This window comes from Ambystoma mexicanum, chromosome 2q (assembly GCF_040938575.1).
Source record: "Ambystoma mexicanum isolate Mex_15411 chromosome 2q, UKY_AmexF1_1, whole genome shotgun sequence".
NCBI classification, from domain to species: domain Eukaryota; kingdom Metazoa; phylum Chordata; class Amphibia; order Caudata; family Ambystomatidae; genus Ambystoma; species Ambystoma mexicanum.
Window position 1 is genome coordinate 674,666,619 of NC_090924.1, and position 18,977 is coordinate 674,685,595.

At 50.4% G+C, this 18,977-nt stretch overlaps 1 protein-coding gene across 4 annotated transcripts in view; it reads right to left on the reverse strand.

The window, feature by feature from the left end:
- The window catches only part of USP7 (ubiquitin specific peptidase 7), a 2,259,762-nt gene that overhangs the window by 1,031,630 nt on the left and 1,209,155 nt on the right, over nt 1-18,977 (reverse strand). For all 4 annotated transcript variants that reach the window (XM_069647850.1, XM_069647849.1, XM_069647847.1 and 1 more), the window contains exon 13: nt 563-719. In XM_069647850.1, coding sequence (XP_069503951.1) covers nt 563-719 — 157 coding nt within the window. The remainder of the gene's footprint in view (nt 1-562; nt 720-18,977) is intronic.

The following is an 18,977-nucleotide window of genomic DNA, read 5'->3' on the forward strand; positions in this document are numbered from 1 at the left end:
CAGCGTGCTCTGGCTAAGACAGCACATGTCTGGGACAAGATAAGAACATCTTGGCCACTTGATCAGCATGTTTAGTGGCATGCAAAGAGCTACAAGGGAGGCTTGGAAATAGTTGTTCCGTGGATTTAACTGGAATAAAGGCCAGAAAAAGCCAAATCGAAAAATCCAAACAAAAAGATCAGGCACTCTTCAGCACACTGCTGATCGGATAGCAAGCGTGTATTTAGGAATTTATTTTCCTTGTTCATTCTTCAAAGTTAAAAAATGGTGGCTGCAAAAGTCTTATTACCATAACACCTCTGGACAATCTATGAAAGCATGGTCATTTCTGATTAATTTCTAGCTTTGTTAAAAGTTAATTTCTAACCATTCACATCCTTTATAGGGCAAATCCTACACAAATCTCATCTGGCAATTGCTTTAAAATACTTTCACTCATTTGTCAGTGCTTAAATTAAAAGAATTCAGATGAATTAAGCTGAAAATTGGGACAATATGGCAAAACTACTGCACTATACATTTGTGCCATTTTTAAATTACAAAAGACAGACAAGTCACTTACTTTGCCATCTCCCTTGGGATTGAGGTAAACAACATAGTGACCTCCATGGTTATCACCGCTATGCACTAGTACTGCATGAAGAATATAATTTGCAGGGTCCTTGACATCTTGTTTTTGCAGAAACTCATCAAGAGGCAGCTGTTCTGGAAATTCAAACCTATAATATAAAATAATTTAACCAATTACACTGATCAAATATATTTTTCATTTAAGGTTTTAGTATTATATATATCTATATCTATATATAATCAAAGACACAGAAGCAAGGAGATAATTGTATGGTTTATGGAAAAATTTACTTTAAATGTTTATTAAAAGCCATCATTCTCTAAAACCCATTTGCAGCAGTTTGCCAACGTACAATTAAAAAAAACTTAACCTAGCAGATATTTTTTATTATTGATGGAATCTTCCTCTCGGAGCCCTAATATTTGACCCAGCTTTAGGCGTGGATAACTGAAAATCTGTAAACCACCATCAGAGGAGTTGGAGGCGATTACGCCAGCCTCCTTCACAGCAAAATAGATGCTGGACTGGACAAGTGGATAGGTTTCGATTTGACTATGCAGAGGTAAACATTTGATGTTTCAAGGTGATAGCCGAGTCATTAGACTGCATCATCTGCAATCATACAGCACACCATCACTGGTCTAGGATCAATTACCACTTGTCAATGGCTATTGGTGAGTGCAAATGGAGGCCTATATATGGAATCAATTCTAGGTTACTCACAGTAGTGACCAAAGTACTTAGTCCATAGTCCCCTTTCCTCCATACTGCATTGGCGTCCCTCGCTATGGACGGGAGACTACCTTTTTCACCAGAAAAAATCTTCCCCCTTTAAATTTAGAGGCGCACAGTTGTGCGGCCCTGGGAACATGTGCACTCGACCTCGCCCACCGGTGCCACTCCTCAGTCCCCATGGACGCGTCAACAATTTTAACATTGCCTAATAACACTAGTTTTATTAAAGGGGGGGAGGGCGTATGGAGCAAAGGGGACTATGGACTAATATGTTAGTCACTACGACGAGGAACTTATAATTACTCTTAAATCCTGTCCCCTTTCCTCCATACTGTATGGGCGATTACAACTGATTGTAGTACCAGGGTGGAGAGGACCCTCCTTAAGCAAATAGGTTCCTGAGAACCGCCTGTCCGAAAGCTGCATCAGATCTAGAGCTGGCATCCAAAAAAAGCCAAGGGAGCAGCCCAAGTGACCGCCCTGCTTATGACTTGCCAAGGGACCTGACGCTGGAATGCCATGGCCCCGACTGCGTGGGCATGCATGTTGGCCGGAAGCAGCTTGTGCTGGCCCTCGTACGCTTCTTTGATGGCCGAGACCATCCATCGGGATATGGAGGCCTTGGAGGCCTGATAGCCTGGTCTTGAGCCTCCCAAAGTGACAAACAGGGCGTCCGATTTGCGGAAGCTCTTGGTCCTGTCCAAGTAGAACTTCAGAGCATGCCTGACATCCAGGCAGTGCAGTACTCTGTGCATGGACCTTCGGATTGGCAAACGACATAGGAAGGACTATTTCCTCGTTCAAGTGGAAAGCAGACAGGACGTTAGGTAGAAATGCTGGGTGTGTCTGCAGGACTACTTTGTCCTTGTGAAAGGTAGTATATGGTTCTGAGGTGACCAGTGCCTGGATTTCACGGACGCTACGCGGTGAGGTGAGGCAGACTAGTAAGGCCGTCTTGATGGTGACCAGCCTGATGTCCGCGGATGCCACTGGCCCAAAATGCTTGGGCACAAGGGCCCCGAAGACTATGTTATGGTCCAACACTGGGTGCAGCCTCTTGATGGGTGGGTAGAGCCTTGCGAGCCCTGTCAAATGTTTGAAGATTGGAGGAGAAGATCCCCTCCTCGGAGTTCCTGTAAGCCCCAAGCGGTTCGAAATATGTACGGCAGGTGTCTACCTGCGCACCAGAGTGGGCGAGGTGGGCCGATAAGGACAGCACGTCGGCCAAAGTACATGCCAGGGCTCGATTTCCTTGGAGTCTGCCCAGTGGCAGAACCTGGTCTATTTACTTTTATACTGGGCCCTGAGAGCCTTGCTGCTTGCGCCCTGTATGATTTCCAGATTAAGCTGCAAGAGGCTGAGGTGCTGCAGAGTTACCTGCTCAGGCACCACGCGGTGAGGTCTAGTTTCTGAGGCACGGGGTGGACGGCCATGCCCCCTGCTGCACCAGAAAATGTGCCGGGCCCGTCGGGAGGTGAATCTGAGGCATCTCCGAGAGGCTGAGCAGCTCAGAAAACCATGACCTGGCTGGCCACCATGGAGCTATTAGAATGATGTTGAGCTGGCGAGACTCCTTGATCATGCAAATCACTGAATCAGCAGAGTGGGTGGGAAGGCGTAAGCCGTCATGCCGTTCCACTGAAGCCGAAATGCGTAGCCCAGGGAGCCGGGCCCTGTCCTTGCCAGGAGGAGAACTGAGGGCACTTCTTGTTGTGCCAGGTGGCAAAGAGATCCACCTGGGGATGACCGAAGATCTCCTGAATAACGCAGTCATTTAGCTGCAACTTGTAATTGTCCTCTCCCAACCTGCTGAGACTGTCCGCCTCCAGGTTGGATGCCCCCGGGAGGTGGACTGCCGTGAGGTAGATGTCGTTTTCCAGGGCTCACTCCCACATGCTGATTGCCAGTCTGCACAATCGAGGGGATCTGGTGCCACCCTGCTTTTTGACATAGTACATGCTGGTCGGGTTGTCTGTCTGGATGAGGACAATCTTCTTGCCCCTGAGAAATGGTATGAATGCTCCGAGCGCTAGCCAGATGGCTTTCAGCTCTAGCCAAATGATGTGGTATTCCTGCTACTGTCAGTCCAGGTGCCGTGGACCGAGAGATCGTCCAGGGTGGCTGCCCAGCCATCGAGCGAGGAGTCTGGTGATGGTGGCCTGTGGGGTGGGTGGCCGAAAGACAGTCGGTAGGTTGCAGTCCCTGGACCATCATGTTAGGTCCGGCTGGAGAGATGGAGGAACATTGACCATCTCAGATTGAGAGGCCCGATCCTGGTCCCATGAGTCCGCTAAGTGCAGCAGAGTCGTCCTCATTCTCAATCTCGTGTGTAGTACCAGTAATAGGATCGCAGCCAAGAGACCCAGGAGATGCTGGTACACCATGCCAAGGTGACCTCTCAGCTCAGGAAGTGGGTGGTGGCCACCTTGATGGCCGAGATCTTGTCTCGGAGCACTTGTCCCAGATGAGGCCCAAGAATGTCAGTCTGCATGGGCTGTGATTTTGAGATTTAGCGAGAAGCCCAGATCATGCAGTGTGTTCATAGGGGCATGGGAAGAGTGGCGAACCGTGGTATGGGTAGATGCGGAGGCCCTGCGCTCTGAGGAGGGCAGCCACTGTATTCATGAGCCTGGTAAAGACCCTGGGGCCGAGTTGAGGCCAAAAGGGAGGACCTTATATTCGAAGTGGTAGCCCATGATCCTGAACCGTAGGAAAGAACGATGGGGCTGCCAAATCGGGACGTGTAGGTACACGACCTTCAGATCCAGGGAGCACATCCAGTCTCCCTTGCACAATGTCTCCGCTATAAAAGCTGGCATAACCATCTTGAATCTTTGTATAGTAAGAGAGGGTGAGGGTGGAAAGGTCCAGCACAACTCATGCCTGCCTGGTGGTTCTTCTGGTGAAAATCCTGGAGTCGAAGCACAAGCCTCGCTGGGAGGCTGGAATTTCCTTCACTGCCTGGCTCTCTTCGGGCGACCGGATCTCCGCCAGAAGAGTTGTTGTCCCAACCTGAGGGAGTGGAGGGAGGAGAGGCTGGGATGGGTAGGCGGTACCACGTGGATACTACAGAGGATCCAGGGGGCCACGAAATTCGAGCACCAGAAATGTGCATGGAGAACAAGCCTGCGCCCCACTGGAGACACGTGGACCCAGAGGGGTTTGGCATGCCTTCTTTACCTCGGAGGCTGTCGCAGAGGAGGGGGACTGGAAAAAGCCCTTACTCCCCTCCTTTTATTGCATACGCCGGTTTTGAGACGGCAAGCGGTCAGACTGGGTGGATCTTCGTTCCTGGAAGCTGCGGAACGCTCCGTACGTACGCCCCTTCGGAGCGCTGCTGTGACTGTGCGTACGACTTGGGCGTGGTCTTTGTGAAGATGGATAAAAACTTGAGCGGTTTTTCTTTTTGTCCAGCTCCTCATCCGTGGTTGAGTGGAAGAGGTCCTTCTGCCCCCCAAACCCCTCGAACGGCAGATCTAATATGCTTTCCTGGATGTCCGAGTTGAATTTCGTTGGCCAGAGCCAGGCTGTCCTTCTCATGTCTGGCGATACAGATGGCACAACCAAAGGTGTGAATATGGGCCACGGTGAACTCCATGCATAGCAGTGTCACTGAGGAGGAGGCTGACGACGACAGGCTTGGAGTATAGTGATGCTGCAGCGATCACCGTGGAGTGTGGCTGAGGATGGGCACATAGCAAGTGTGTATCCGCCCCCCCAATCTGCCTGTACTTGGCATCCAGGTGTCGATTGACCGGCTGGACAAATTGGGGCTTGAGCCAACCCTTTTTGGCCAGGGAGATTACATCGGTCTGAAGTGGAATTGCTGTTATGGCAGAGGGGTGTTGCGAGAGGACTTCTGCCAGAACCCCCTCTGCTGGCTGTTCCACCTCGGGTTGAGGTAGGCCCAGGAATTCTGCCAGCCCTACAAGATGTTCGTCGAAGGCCCTGGCTGAGGATGGTGTGTCAGGATCCTCCTCCTCATCTGTATCCTGTGGGTCAGGAGGATCCTGCATAGGTGGAGGAGTAGTGGGAGCCAGAGGTTGGGGCACGGGGACCGGAGGCTGGTACGGAACCTCCTGAGCCTCTGGACAGAATCTGAAGACGGTCCAACATTCGTCCTGAGAACTGGGACCATTGCGACCGGAGCGCCCATTTAAGGGATCGCATTTTCAAGCGTGTCTCTGGCACCAGAAAAATGCAAGATGCCATGAGGCCGGGCAACTTCACGAACTTGAAGGCCGGACGATTCTGCACATTCCAGATTTCGTTATCATTGGGAGAATGTACTGAGCCCTCACCTTGGGTGGCGAGCACTTTCCCAAGTATCATCCAAAACAGCCCCGATGCACAAGAGCAGTTGGGAAGGTGTCATATGGGACTTCTTGAAATTGAGGGAGAAGCCCAGTCTGTGTAGGGAGTGGCAGGTAACGTTGAGATGATCCAAGACTTATTCGGAAGAATGTGCCCTGATCAGCCATTTGTCCAGGTACAGGTAGATATGAATCCCCCCCCTCTCCTGAGATGTGATGCCACCATCAGTTTGGTGAAAACCATCGGGGCGGAGGTCCACCCGAATGGCAAGACTCGAAACGAGTCGCCAACGGCGAACCTCAGGTATTTCCTGTGCTTGAGATGGATCGATGTTGAGATGGATTTCTGAACTCTGACCTGGTGGCAGAGGTTCAGAAGGCCAGCCTAGTTTCTTTGAACAGGGTAACCTTCTGGACAACCTAGACCAATCAAGGTAGCTTGGCGGCGGTCAAGACACAGTAAAGGACACTTACAAATCACTCCCAGTCAGGTGTATATGGAACAAGTTACATACCTTTAACTGTTGTTCTCCAGCATGGGTCTGGCATGGATTCACATGCTCATCAATATTCCCCGCCAGGCTGGGAATTCTGATTTTTTTCTTTACCGAGGATTCCCAGCCTGGCGGGGAATATTGATGAGCATGTGAATCCATGCCAGACCCATGCTGGAGAAGAACAAGTTACTTCTTACCTGGTAACGTTCTTTCAACGGGATGTTCCTCCGACGTATTCCTTATCTTTGATAATACGTTTCCAGCTTGCTGGCCTCGGAAATTTTTTCTGTAGAGGGCGCTGCGCGTCGACGTCCGCCGAGTCGATGTCCCTCGACGGCCACCGTATCGGCGCCAACATCATCATGCCCATAAATAGACAAGCGCTGCGTCCATTGCTCAGTTCCGTTTTGCAGTATAAGAAAAGACATGCCTGAATCGGTTAGTAACCTTGGAGTGAAAGCTGCAACCACAAGTGAAGTTACCACTGCGGGGATGGATGGGAGGGGCGATAAGGAATACGTCGGAGGAAAATCCCGTCGAAAGAACGTTATCAGGTAAGAAGTAACTTGTTCTTCGAAGGGATTGTGTCCTCCGACGTATTCCTTATCTTTGATAGACTCCCATAGCAGTGGTATGTAATTGGAGGAGGGAGTGATAGTGTTATGTATCCCTGTAGGGATGGACCGAATGTAATACGGCCTTGCCAAATCTGGTCTCTTGAGCAGTGGAGGAATCTAGATTGTAAAATTTTGTGAATGTATGTGCGGACGACCATGTGGCCGCCGCACATATGTCCCGGACCAGTACCCCTCTCTGGAGAGCGGAAGAGGCTGCGATACCCCTGGTTGAATGAGCCCTGAGATTTTGGGGTGGCTCTTTCCCTGCTAGTCTATAACATTCCAGGATGGGCAAGATAATCCACCTGGAGATGGTTTGTTTTGTTATGGGTAGTCCCAACTTGTGACCTGAGTATCCTACAAACAGTTGGTCTGCTTGCCTGATCCTAGCCATTCTGCTGATGTAAAAGCTGAGAGCTCGCCTAGGGTACAGCCTGTGTAGCCTTTCCTCCTCTTTCCCCGGATGGGGAGGAGGGTAGAATGAAGGCAAGGTAATTTTCTGAGTAATATGGAATTCAGAAACCACCTTTGGGAGAAAATTAGGCTTCACCTGAAGGACAACCTTGTCCTTGTGGAAGATTGTATGTGGGGGTTTACATGAGAGCTTGTAGCTCACTCACCCTCCTAGCAGATGTTAGTGCTACCAGTAGGACAGTTTTAAGTGTGAGAAATCTCAATGCGCAAGAGTGAAGTGGTTCGAATGGAGTGCCCATTAAGAAGTTTAAGACTAAATTTAAGTCCCATAATGGAACCTGGAATGGTTTTGGAGGGTAAACATTAGTTAGACCCTTGAGAAATTGTACCACTAGAGGAATTTCGAAATACGATGGTTCCTCCGCAGTGCGCTTGAAGATAGAAAGCGCTGCGAGATAGCCTTTTACAGTGCCAATTTGAAGGCCTGAGTTTGCCAAGTAGAGTAGAAACGATAACACTGTAGGTGTACCGCATGAAAAAGGTTCGATATTCTCTTCCCTACACCAGCTGCAAAACTTGTTCCAACAGCAGCGGTATAAAGACTTTGTTGCTGGTCTTCTGGCCGAAAGCAACACCCCCATGACGTCATCAGGGCGATCCCAATCCTTGTAACTCAACCTTTCAGAAGCCAAGCGTGAAGGTTGAGGGTTCTGGTGTCTGGATGGAGAACCTGACCTCCCTTCTGCGAGAGAAGATTCTCTTTGAGTGGAAGACTGATTGGAGGGCAGATGGACATATCTAGAAGGTTCGGGTACCACGTTATCCTGGCCCAATCCGGGGCAATTAGGATAATGGTTTTCTGGAATCTTCTCAACCTCCTGATCATTTGAGGAATAACAGGGACTGGTGGGAATGCGTAAAGGAGTGGGAACTCCCAGTCCACTACGAATGCATCTCCTAGAGCTCCTCTCGGGGGAAATTCCCTTGAACAGAACAGATCGCACTTCCTGTTGGTGCTTGTGGCGAACAGATCCACCTGAGGGGTTCCCCAAAGGGCGAATATCTCTTGAAGGACTTCCTGAGCTAGCTCCCACTCGTGGGAGACTGCTCTGCCTGCTCAGAGCGTCCGCTGTCTAATTCTTCTCTCTGGCTAGGTGGACTGCCGATAGAGAGATTCCTTCCCGAATTGCCCAAAACCAGAGCTGCATTGCCTCTCTGCACAGTGGCAGTGATCCTACGCCTCCGCTTTTGTTGAGGTAGTGCATGGCCACCGTGTTGTCCGTCATTATCAGGACATTTCTCCCCTGCACTGATGGCAGGAAAGCTTTCAGCGCTAGTCTGATCGCTCTCAGCTCTAATAGGTTGATTTGTAGTCTGGACTCCGATAGAGACCAACGACCGCTGATGGTCAAGTCGTTGGCATGGGCTCCCCACCGTGTGAGCGAGGCATCTGTGACTACTGTCATCTCCGGCCATGGTTGCCAAAACAGTTCTCCTTTCAAGATGTTCTCTGAATAGGCCCACCATTGAAGGTCGTGGGCTACCTTGTCCGGAATCCAGAGGTGGTCTGAAATTCTCCCTGAGAATTGTGACCACTGACTTCTCAGTGCCCACTGAAGAGATCTCATTCTCAGGCGAGCCTCTGGCACAAGGAAGATGCAGGATGCCATGAGGCCTAGCAACCTCAAAAAGTCGAAGGCCGGGAGACGTTGGGCATTTTGAAACTTGGTGACCATCTGTAGAATATCTTGAGCCCTCACCTCTGGCGGCGAGGCTTTTCCCAGGGAAGTGTCCAGGATCGCTCCAATGAACTGGAGTCTCTGAGATGGTATCATCTGTGACTTCTTTAAATTGAGGGAGAAGCCCAGTCTGTGAAGGAAGAAGCAGACATAATCTAGCTGGGTCTGGGTCTGTTCCTAAGATACGGCCCTGACCAGCCAATCGTCCAGGTAGGGATAGATGTGGAACCCTTCCCTCCTTAGACTCGCCGCCACTACCGACATCAGCTTGGTGAAGACCCTCGGGGCGGAGGTCAGCCCAAATGGCAGAACTCGAAATAGATGAAAGTTGCCAATTGCGAACCTCAGGTATTTCCTGTGCTTGAGATGGATTGGCACATGGAAATAAGCATCCTGAAGGTGCAGAGATACCAGCCAGTCCTGGAGCTGCAGGGCCTGAAGGATCTGAGAGAGAGTTAACATCTTGAACTTGTCCTTCCTGAGGAACTTGTTCAATTCTCGTAAGTCCAGGATTGGTCTCAATCCTCCGTCCTCCTTTGGTATGAGAAAGTAGGGGGGAGTACCAGCCCTTGTTCCTGTCCGCTACAGGTACCGGTTTAATGGCACCTCTCTCTAGCAGGTCCATAATTTCCTGCAAGAGGAGCGGATCTGGAACTTTTAGGGAGCTGTTCCCCGGTGGATGACTCTGAGGGATGTGTAGAAAGGGTAGGCAGTAACCTTGGGCAACTGTCTCCAACGCCCAAGCATCTGACGTTATAGCCTGCCATTCCGTCAGATGGTGAGTTAACCTGCCCCCTACAGGTGTCTTGTGTGCAAAGGTCTCAGAGTGGTTTGGGGGTGGCTGATGCAGATGCCGAGGGTAAAGAGGCACCTGCTGCGGTCTTAGTACCTTTGACCCGTCCACCTCGGGTGTATCTTCTTTGGCCTCTTTGAGCCGGCTGTCCTCTGCCTTTCCCGAATGCGGAATAATAGCGAAAGGACTTTCCTCTCCCAGAGGTTCCTGAGGGGCGAAAAGGAGTTTGGCGGATAGTAGCTCCTAAGGATTTTGCTGCTGCTTTAGAAGTCTAACTTTTCCAGACTGTCATCCGCCTTTTTCCCCGAATAATGAAGAGCCGTCAAAGGGCATATTCAAAACATCAGGGGCAAAGCCCGACTTTCGCAACCACGCATGCCTGCGGATTGTTGTACTTGCCGCCATGGCCCTGCTGATACTGTCAGCGGAATCGATGCCTGTTTGAAGTTATTTGCACATGGCATCTTTGCCATCTTTAATGATGTTAAGGAAGGCTTCCTTCTCCTCTCCATCGGGTATGCAGTCAGCCGTTGATGAAGCACACTCCCATAATGTGTGACTGAACCTGGCGAGCGTACAGGTGGCGTTGATGGACTTCAACGCCATACCACAGGCAGAGAAGACTTTCTTTGCCATAGAGTCGTACCTCTTGTCATCCCTATCCTGTGGGACAGTAGGGTAAGCAGTCCTACTGCTGGATGAAGTTGCCGCTTGAACCACCAGGCTACCCTATACTTTGTCGACAGTCTTTTATTGACTGCTGGGATAACTTTGGGAGTTTCCCCATTTGGATGCAATTTTTCTTTGTAGGGCTGCATGGAAGGGGACCACCGGGTCCTCCTGTGGGCCTTTGTCCAATATATCCGTTAGATCATCCTGTTGGAAAACAGGTGAAGGCGCAGACCAACCCATAAACTCTATTATTCTTGCCATCAGGGTTCTATATGGAGTTTCGGCATGTTCCCCTGGGTCTGGCTTTACAAATTCCACTTCTGGGGAAGTGTCAAGTCCACTTACCTCATTAAGTGACTCCTGTAGTTCCTTCAGCCTTCTTTCTTCAGAGGTGAAATCCTCTGCAACAGGCAGTGTGGATCTCTGTAAACCAAAAGTTTCTTGGTAAGAGTCTTGCCTTTCTTCATAAATTGAAGAAAGACCAGGGTATTCTGATCTCTGAAATGGAGTAAAGCCCATCTCTAGGGCCGAAGGAGCCAAACTCGTCGTTATTGGACGAGAAAATGTAGAAGTCGTTGACGCCGATGTAACCGGCCTCGAAGGCGCAGAAAATGGCGTCGAAAAAACTGGAAGAGGTCTCGAAAAACTCGAGAGGATCGGGATCCTACTAGAGGGCATCGACGACTGTCTCAGCGTCGTGCCGGAGGCCGTTGCAAACACCGTTGGCTGTGGAGCCTTGGTCCTCTCAACGGCATCGACGATGGCGTTGAGTCGATCGACCGATGCGTCGAGGAACCCTTCGACAACGTCGTCGATGGCGCCGACCCGTGCGTCGAAGGAACCTTCGACGACGGCGTCGAAGACGGTGCCTTACCCGATGGATCATGTCTCTCTCGGGTGGAATGTTTCGCCGGGTGCTGCGACTCACGGCGTTTTGATTTTTTGGGTTTTTCACCCAGGGTATCACCCTCAGCTGTCTTCGAGGGGGTCGAGGCCACGTTCTCGAAGACGCTTAACATTTTCTTTCTGAATTCCTCCCACTCAGCTTGAGAACTGTGTTTGGTGGGACAGGAAACTCTTTCTGGGGACACCGAAGACGAGGAATGGGACCTTTGACGTCTCTTTTTTGAGTGTCTAGATCTCGACGAATGGTGGGAGCTGCTTCGAGATCTAGAAGAACAAGTTACTTCTTACCTTGTAACATTCTTTCGACGGGATGTTCCTCCGACGTATTCCTCATCTTAGATATATCTTTCCAGCTCTGCTGGCCTTGGAAAAATTTTTCTCTAGAGGGCGCTACGCGTCGACGTCCTCCGAGTCGATGTCCCTCAACAGCCGCCGTATCGACGTCGACGTCATCCTGCCTATAAAGGCTGCGCGCAGCGTCCGTTGCTCAGTTCCGTTTTGTAGCCCACAATAATACTTTCTGGACTAAACTAATCACCCTGAAGGAGCGTAAGCTGCAACAACAAGGGAAGTAGAACTGCGGGGATGGATGGGAGGGTCGATGAGGAATACATCGGAGGAACATCCCGTCGAAAGAACGTTACAAGGTAAGAAGTAACTTGTTCTTCGAAGGGATTGTGTCCTCCGACGTATTCCTCATCTTAGATAGGCTCCCATAGCAGTATTCTATTATTGGAGGAGGGAGTACTGACTTCACGCTGTCTTCTATTGATGAATAGAATGCAGTACAGCCCTTCCAAACCTAGTCTCTTAACTGGAGGAGGAATCCAAATTGTAAAAACGTGTAAAGGTATGGACAGACGACCATGTAGCGGCCACACATGTCTTTTACCGGCACTCCTCTTTTGAGGGCCGATGAAGCTGCAATACCTCTGGTCGAATGAGCCCTAAGGTTTTGAGGTGGCTCTTTCCCTGCCAGTTTATAACATTCCGGAATGGCTAGAATGATCCATCTGGAAATGGTCTGCTTAGTTATTGGTAACCCCAGCTTGTGACCTGCGTAACCTACAAACAGCTGGTCTGCCTGTCTTATCCTGGCTAGTCTACTGATGTAAAAACTTAAAGCCCTCCTAGGGTCTAGCCTGTGTAACCTCTCTTCCTCTTTCCCCGGGTGAGGAGGAGGATAGAAAGATGGTAGGGTAATCTTCTGAGTGATATGGAATTCAGAAACCACCTTTGGGAGGAAATTAGGCTTCACTTGCAGGACAACTTTGTCTTTGTGAAATATTGTGTGAGGGGGTTTACAAGAAAGAGCTTGTAATTCGCTCACCCTTCTAGCAGATGTAAATGCTATTAATAAAACAGTTTTAAGGGTAAGGAATCTTAACGAACAAGAATGGAGAGGTTCGAAAGGTGTACCCATCAGGAAAGTTAGTACTAAGTTTAAATCCCATAGGGGAACTTGGAATGGTCTTGGGGGATAAACATTGGTTAACCCCTTTAGAAACTATATTACCAAGGGTAATTTGAAATAGGATGGTTCTTCCGCAGTACGCTTAAAGATGGATAGCGCTGCGAGATAGCCCTTAATGGTGCCAACTTGAAGGCCTGAATTTGCCAAATATAGTAGGAAGGACAAAACCATTGGTGTACCACATGAAAAAGGGTCGATATTCTGTTCTCTACACCAGCTGCAAAATCTGTTCCAACGGCAGCGGTATAAAGACTTTGTTGCTGGCCTCCTTGCCGAAAGCAACACCTCCATATCATCATCAGGGAGGTCCCAATCCTTGTACCTCAGCCTTTCAGAAGCCAAGCGTGAAGGTTGAGGGTTTTGATGTCTGGATGGAGAATCTGACCTCCCTTCTGCGAGAGTAGGTTCTCTCTGAGTGGAAGTCGAATTGGAGGGCAGATGGACAAGTCTAGAAGGTCCTGGTACCACGTTCTCCTGGCCCAATCCGGGGCAATTAGGATCATGGTTCGCCGGAATCTTCTCAACCTCCTGATCATTTGAGGAATGACAGGGACCGGTGGGAACGCGTACAGAAGCGGAAACTCCCAGTCCACTATGAACGCGTCTCCCAGAGCTCCTCTCGGGGGAAATTCCCTTGAGCAGAACAGGTCGCATTTCCTGTTTAGGCTGGTGGCGAACAGATCTACCTGAGGGGTTCCCCAAAGGGCGAAGATCTCTTGAAGGACTTCCTGAGCTAGCTCCCACTCGTGGGAGACTGTGTTCTGGCTGCTCAGAGTGTCCGCTGTCAAGTTCTTCTCTCCGGCTAGGTGAACTGCCGATAGAGAGATTCCTTCTTGGATTGCCCAAAACCAGAGCTGCATAGCCTCTCTGCCCAGGAGTAGTGATCCTACGCCTCCTCTTTTGTTGAGGTAATGCATGGCCACCGTATTGTCCGTCATTATCAGGACGTTCTTCCCTTGTACAGCTGGCAGGAACGCCTTCAGCGCAAGTCTGATGGCTCTCAGCTCTAACAGGTTGATGTGTAGTCTGGACTCCGATGGAGACCAACGACCGCTGATAGTCAAGTCGTTGGCATGGGCTCCCCACCCCGTGAGTGAGGCATCCGTGACTACTGTTATCTCCGGCCAGGGTTGCCAAAACTGTTCTCCTTTCAGAATGTTCTCCTGACAGGCCCACCACTGAAGGTCTCGAGCCACCCTGCCGGTAACCTGAAGAAGATCTGTCATTCTCCCTGAGAATTGTGACCACTGAGTCCTCAGTGCCCACTGGAGGGATCTCATTCTCAGGCGAGCCTCTGGCACTAGGAAAATGCAGGATGCCATGAGGCCTAGCAACCTCAAAAAGTCGAAGGCTGGGAGACGTTGGGCATGTTGGAGCTTGGTAACCATCTGTAGAATATCTTGAGCCCTCACCTCTGGTGGCGAGGCTTTTCCCAGGGAAGTGTCTAGGATTGCTCCTATGAACTGGAGTCTCTGCGATGATATCATTTGTGACTTCTTTAAATTGAGGGAGAAGCCCAGTCTGTGAAGGAAGTGGCACACGTGATTTAGCTGGATCTGAGCTTGTTCCGTAGAAACAGCCCTGATCAACCAATCGTCCAGGTAGGGGTAGACGTGAATCCCTTCCCTCCTTAGACTTGCAGCCACTACCGACATTAACTTGGTGAAGACCCTCGGGGCAGAGGTCAGCCCAAATGGCAGCACTAGAAATTGATAGTGAGAGTTGCCAATTGCGAACCTCAGGTATTTCCTGTGCTTGAGATGGATAGGCACATGGAAATAAGCGTCCTGAAGGTCCAGAGATACCAACCAGTCCTGGAACTGAAGGGCCTGGAGGATCTGAGAAAGAGTGACCATCTTGAATTTGTCTTTTCTGGGGAATTTGTTCAATTCTCGCAAGTCCAAGATGGGTCTCAGTCCTCCGTCTTTCTTTGGAATGAGAAAGTAAGGGGAGTACCAGCCCCTGTTCCTCTCCGCTACAGGTACCGGTTCTATGGCACCTTTCTCTAGCAGGTCCAAAATTTCCTGCAAGAGGAGCGGATCTGGAGCTTTCTGAGAGCTGATCCCCGGTGGATGACTGAGGTATACGTAGGAAAGGCAGGCAGTAACCTTGGGCAACTGTTTCCAATGCCCAAGCATCTGACGTGATAGCCTGCCATACCGCCAGATGTTGAGTCAACCTGCCTCCTACAGGTGTCCTGTGAGGGAAGTCCTCAGAGTGGTTTTGGGGCGGCTGATGCAGATGCCGATGGTAAAGAGGCACCTGCTGTTGCTGCGACTTTTGAATATCTACCCCGTCCACCTCGGGTAGTTCTTCTTTGTCCCCTTTGAGCCGGTCGTCCTCTACCTCTTCCGAATGCAGAGTAGAAGCGTAAGGACTTGCCTCTCGCAGAGGTTCCTGTGGGACGAAAAGGAGTCTGACGGATTGCAGCTCCTAGGGATTTTGCTGCTGCTTTTGAAGTTTGCAGTTTCTCTAAACTGTCATCCGCCTTTTTCCCGAACAAAGAAGAGCCATCGAATGGCATGTTCAAGAGCCTGGCTTGCACATCTGGGGCAAAACCAGACTTTCTCAACCAAGCGAATCTCCTGGTTGATGTACTTGCCGCCATTGCTCTGCTGATACTGTCAGCCGAATCAATGCCCGTCTGGAGGGATTCGCACATAGCGTCTTTACCGTCCTGTATAATATTCAGGAACGCATCCCTTTCTTCTCCCTCCGGGATGCAGTCAGCCGCTGTAGAAGCACACTCCCAAAGTGTATGGCTGAACCTAGCAAGGGTGCAAGTAGCATTAACAGATTTTAACGCCATACTACATGCTGAAAAGACTTTGTGCCATAGCATCATATTTTTTATCGTCCCTGTCCTGTGGGACGGTAGGATAAGCCGTCTTGACATCGGTAGAGGATGCTGCCTGTACCACCAGACTTTCTGGGGATGGGTGTTTAGACAAAAACTCCGGGTCTGTAGAAGATACCCTGTACTTTGTAGACAGTTTTTTTATTTACTGCTGGTACTACATCTGGGTTTCCCAGTTTGTCATGATCTTCCTCTGAAGAGCTTTATGAAAAGGCACCACAGGATCCTCCTGTGGGCCTTTGTCAAGAATATCCGTGAGGTCATCTTGTTGGAAAGATTGTGAAGGTGCAGACCACCCCATGAACTCTGTGATTCTGGCCATTAAGGCCCTATAGGGGGTTTCAGCATGCTCCCCCGGGTCTGGCCTAGCAAACTCCACCTCAGGGGAAGTGTCTAACCCACTTGCCTCATGTAAGGAATCATGAAGATCCTTTAACCTGCGTTCTTCAGAGGAAAATTCCTCTCTAATTGGGGTTACAGGTCCCTGCAACTCAAATGTGTCTTCCTGTTCAGACAATTCACCCTCTTCCAAAATTGAGGACATAGTTCTCAATTGTTCTGAACTCATAAAAGGAGTAAATCCCATTTCCAAGGCAGAGGGTGCCGAACTTGTCATTATCGGTCTCGAAAACGTCGATGTCGTCGACGCCGACGTCGAAGGCTTCGAGCGTGGCGTCGAAAACAAAGGCGGAGGCCTCGATGACCTCGACAGAATTGGAATTCTGCTCGACAATCTCGACGCCATCGACGTCGAGGACCTGGGGATAGTCACTGGGTGTGTCGTAACCGTGACTTTTCTTGGCGTCGACGCCGGTGTCGAAGCTGGCGTCGAGTCGACAGACCCGTGTGTCGAAGGTCCCTTCGACAACGGCGTCGAAGACATCGACCTCGGCGTCGACGGAACCTTCGAGGAAGGTTTGGAGGTCATAGGTTCGAGACGCGCTCGAGAGGTTACCTTCGCCGGGTACTGCGACTCACAGCGTTTTTGACCTTCGGATCTTTCGACCAGAGCATCGCTCTCGGCAGTCTTCGAGGCCGCTTTCTCGAAGACGCTCATCATATTTTTGCGGAATTCCTCCCAATCAGCCCGGCAACTATGTTTCGTGGGGCAAGGGATTCTTTTTGGCGAAACAGAGGAAGAGGAAGACGGAGAAGGGGATCTTCGACGTCTCCTCTTCGAGTGCTTCGATCTCGAGGAGTGATGAGACCCACTCCGAGACCTGGAGCGTGAATGTTGACGAGGAGACGAGTGTCTCGACTTTGTCGACGAAGATGAAGCTTTAAAAGTCTTACCTTTCTCCAGCTTCCCCCTACGCTCCTTCAGGGCCTTAGCTGTCATGGACATACAAGTCCTCGCATTCCGAACAATGGTGTTCAGCTCCCAAACACCACAGACAAACTCTGTGAGGGTCAGTCAACGACATCTTTTTCCCACAATCTCGGCATTTTTGAAGCCGGATCGAGGAGTTGTCGGTTCCGACGAGGAAGCCATCGAGTACGGATCGAATGGCTCGAGGTAGATAGGATTAATCTGACTAAGAACTGAGCAACGGTATTCTCGAGGCACTGAGTAAGCGCGGAAAAATGGAACTGAGCAACGGACGCTGCGCGCGGCCTTTATAGGCAGGATGACGTCGACACGGCGGCTGTCGAGGGACATCGACTCGGAGGACGTCGACGCGCAGCGCCCTCTAGAGAGAAAAAATTTTCCGAGGCCAGCGGAGCTGGAAGGATATATCTAAGATGAGGAATACGTCGGAGGACACAATCCCTTCGAATGCGAGTGTTTTCGACGGCGAGGAGACGAATGCCTCGACTCAGCCGACGAAACCTTCGAGGAGGATGAGGCTGACTTACCTTTCTCGAGCTTCCCCTTTCGCTCCTTCAGGGCTTTCGCCATCATGAACATGCAGTCCTCACACTCCGAACAATGGTGCTCGGACCCCAAGCACCATAAATAGACCCTGTGTGGATCCGTTATTGACATTTTTTTACCGGAGTCTCGACATTTCTTGAAGCCGGATTGCGGCATCGTCGGTTCTGATTAGAAGAAGCCATCGAGAACGATAAGTAATATTCGTCGAAATAGATTTAGATAAACCTGACTGAACTGAGCAACAGCGTTCGAGGCCCCACGAAGCGCGGAAAAACGAACTAAGCAACGGACGCAGTGCGTGTCTATTTATGGGCATGGTGACGTCGGTGCCGATACGGTGGCTGTCGAGGGACATCGACTAGGGGGATGTCGACGCACAGCGCCCTCTACAGAAAACATTTCCGAGGCCAGCAAGCTGGAAACGTATTATCAAAGATAAGGAATACGTCGGAGGACACAATCCCTTCGAACAATAGTTACAGGTAAGTAACTTGTTCCTTCTCCAGCATGGGGTCTGGCATGGATTCACTTGCTCATGAATACAAGAATACATAACAGTACACACATGCACAACCACGGGAGGTGGCAAGGAACAGTAAGCATTTAAAAAAATAAAATAAAAAAAACACAACTTTAAGCATCTCTTACCTCCGCACCAAGCTCACCTTCAAGCGAACAGGTTGTGCAACACTGGCTGGCAGCCTCTGGACTCCTCCCTGGAATCCCGGTCGAGGCAGTAAAATCTTGTGAAGGTGTGCGTCGACCTCAACGAAGCAGCCCTACGGATGTCCAGCAGGGGCACACCAGACAGGAACGCTGTAGTAGCAGCGATCGCTCTGGTTGAGTGGGCTCTCGGGCGGCTGCGCAATGGTCGGTTTGCCAACCGGTGACAGTGCATGATGCAGCGGAGAGCCATCTTGAAATGGAAGCCTTCGAGAAGGCATTCCCTTGGTTCACAGGGCCAAAAATCAAAAACTGCTGTGATGTGTTCCGAAAACTCTTTGTGCGGTCCACGTACAACTTCAGCCCTCTAGCCACATCCAGCGAGTGCAAAGTCAGCCGGCGACGGGAAAAAAACAGGTAACACCAAGGGCTCAATGAGATGTAAGTCCGACGGCACCTTGGGCATGAAGGAGGGCTGTTTCCTCAGCACTACCCTCATCTTGTGGAATGTCAGATATGGAGGTTTACAGGAGAGGGCCTGAATCTCTCCCACTCCTCGTGCAGAGGTGATGGCCACAAGAAACTGTCTTCCACAATAGGAACTTCAACAGTGCCGAATGCAGAGGCTCAAATGGCGGACCCATGAGCCTGGTCAGCACCACTTTGAGCTCCCACGCCAGGGCCGGAGCCTTCACCGGTGGGAACGAGCGGAACAGTCCTTTCATGAACTCCTTCAACCAGGCGATGAGACAACAGCGACGACCGCCCCAGAGTTCTGGTGTAGTGAGAGATCGCCGCCAGATGGATTTTGATGGAGGCATGAGCCAGCCCGCCTTGGCCAACGACAACA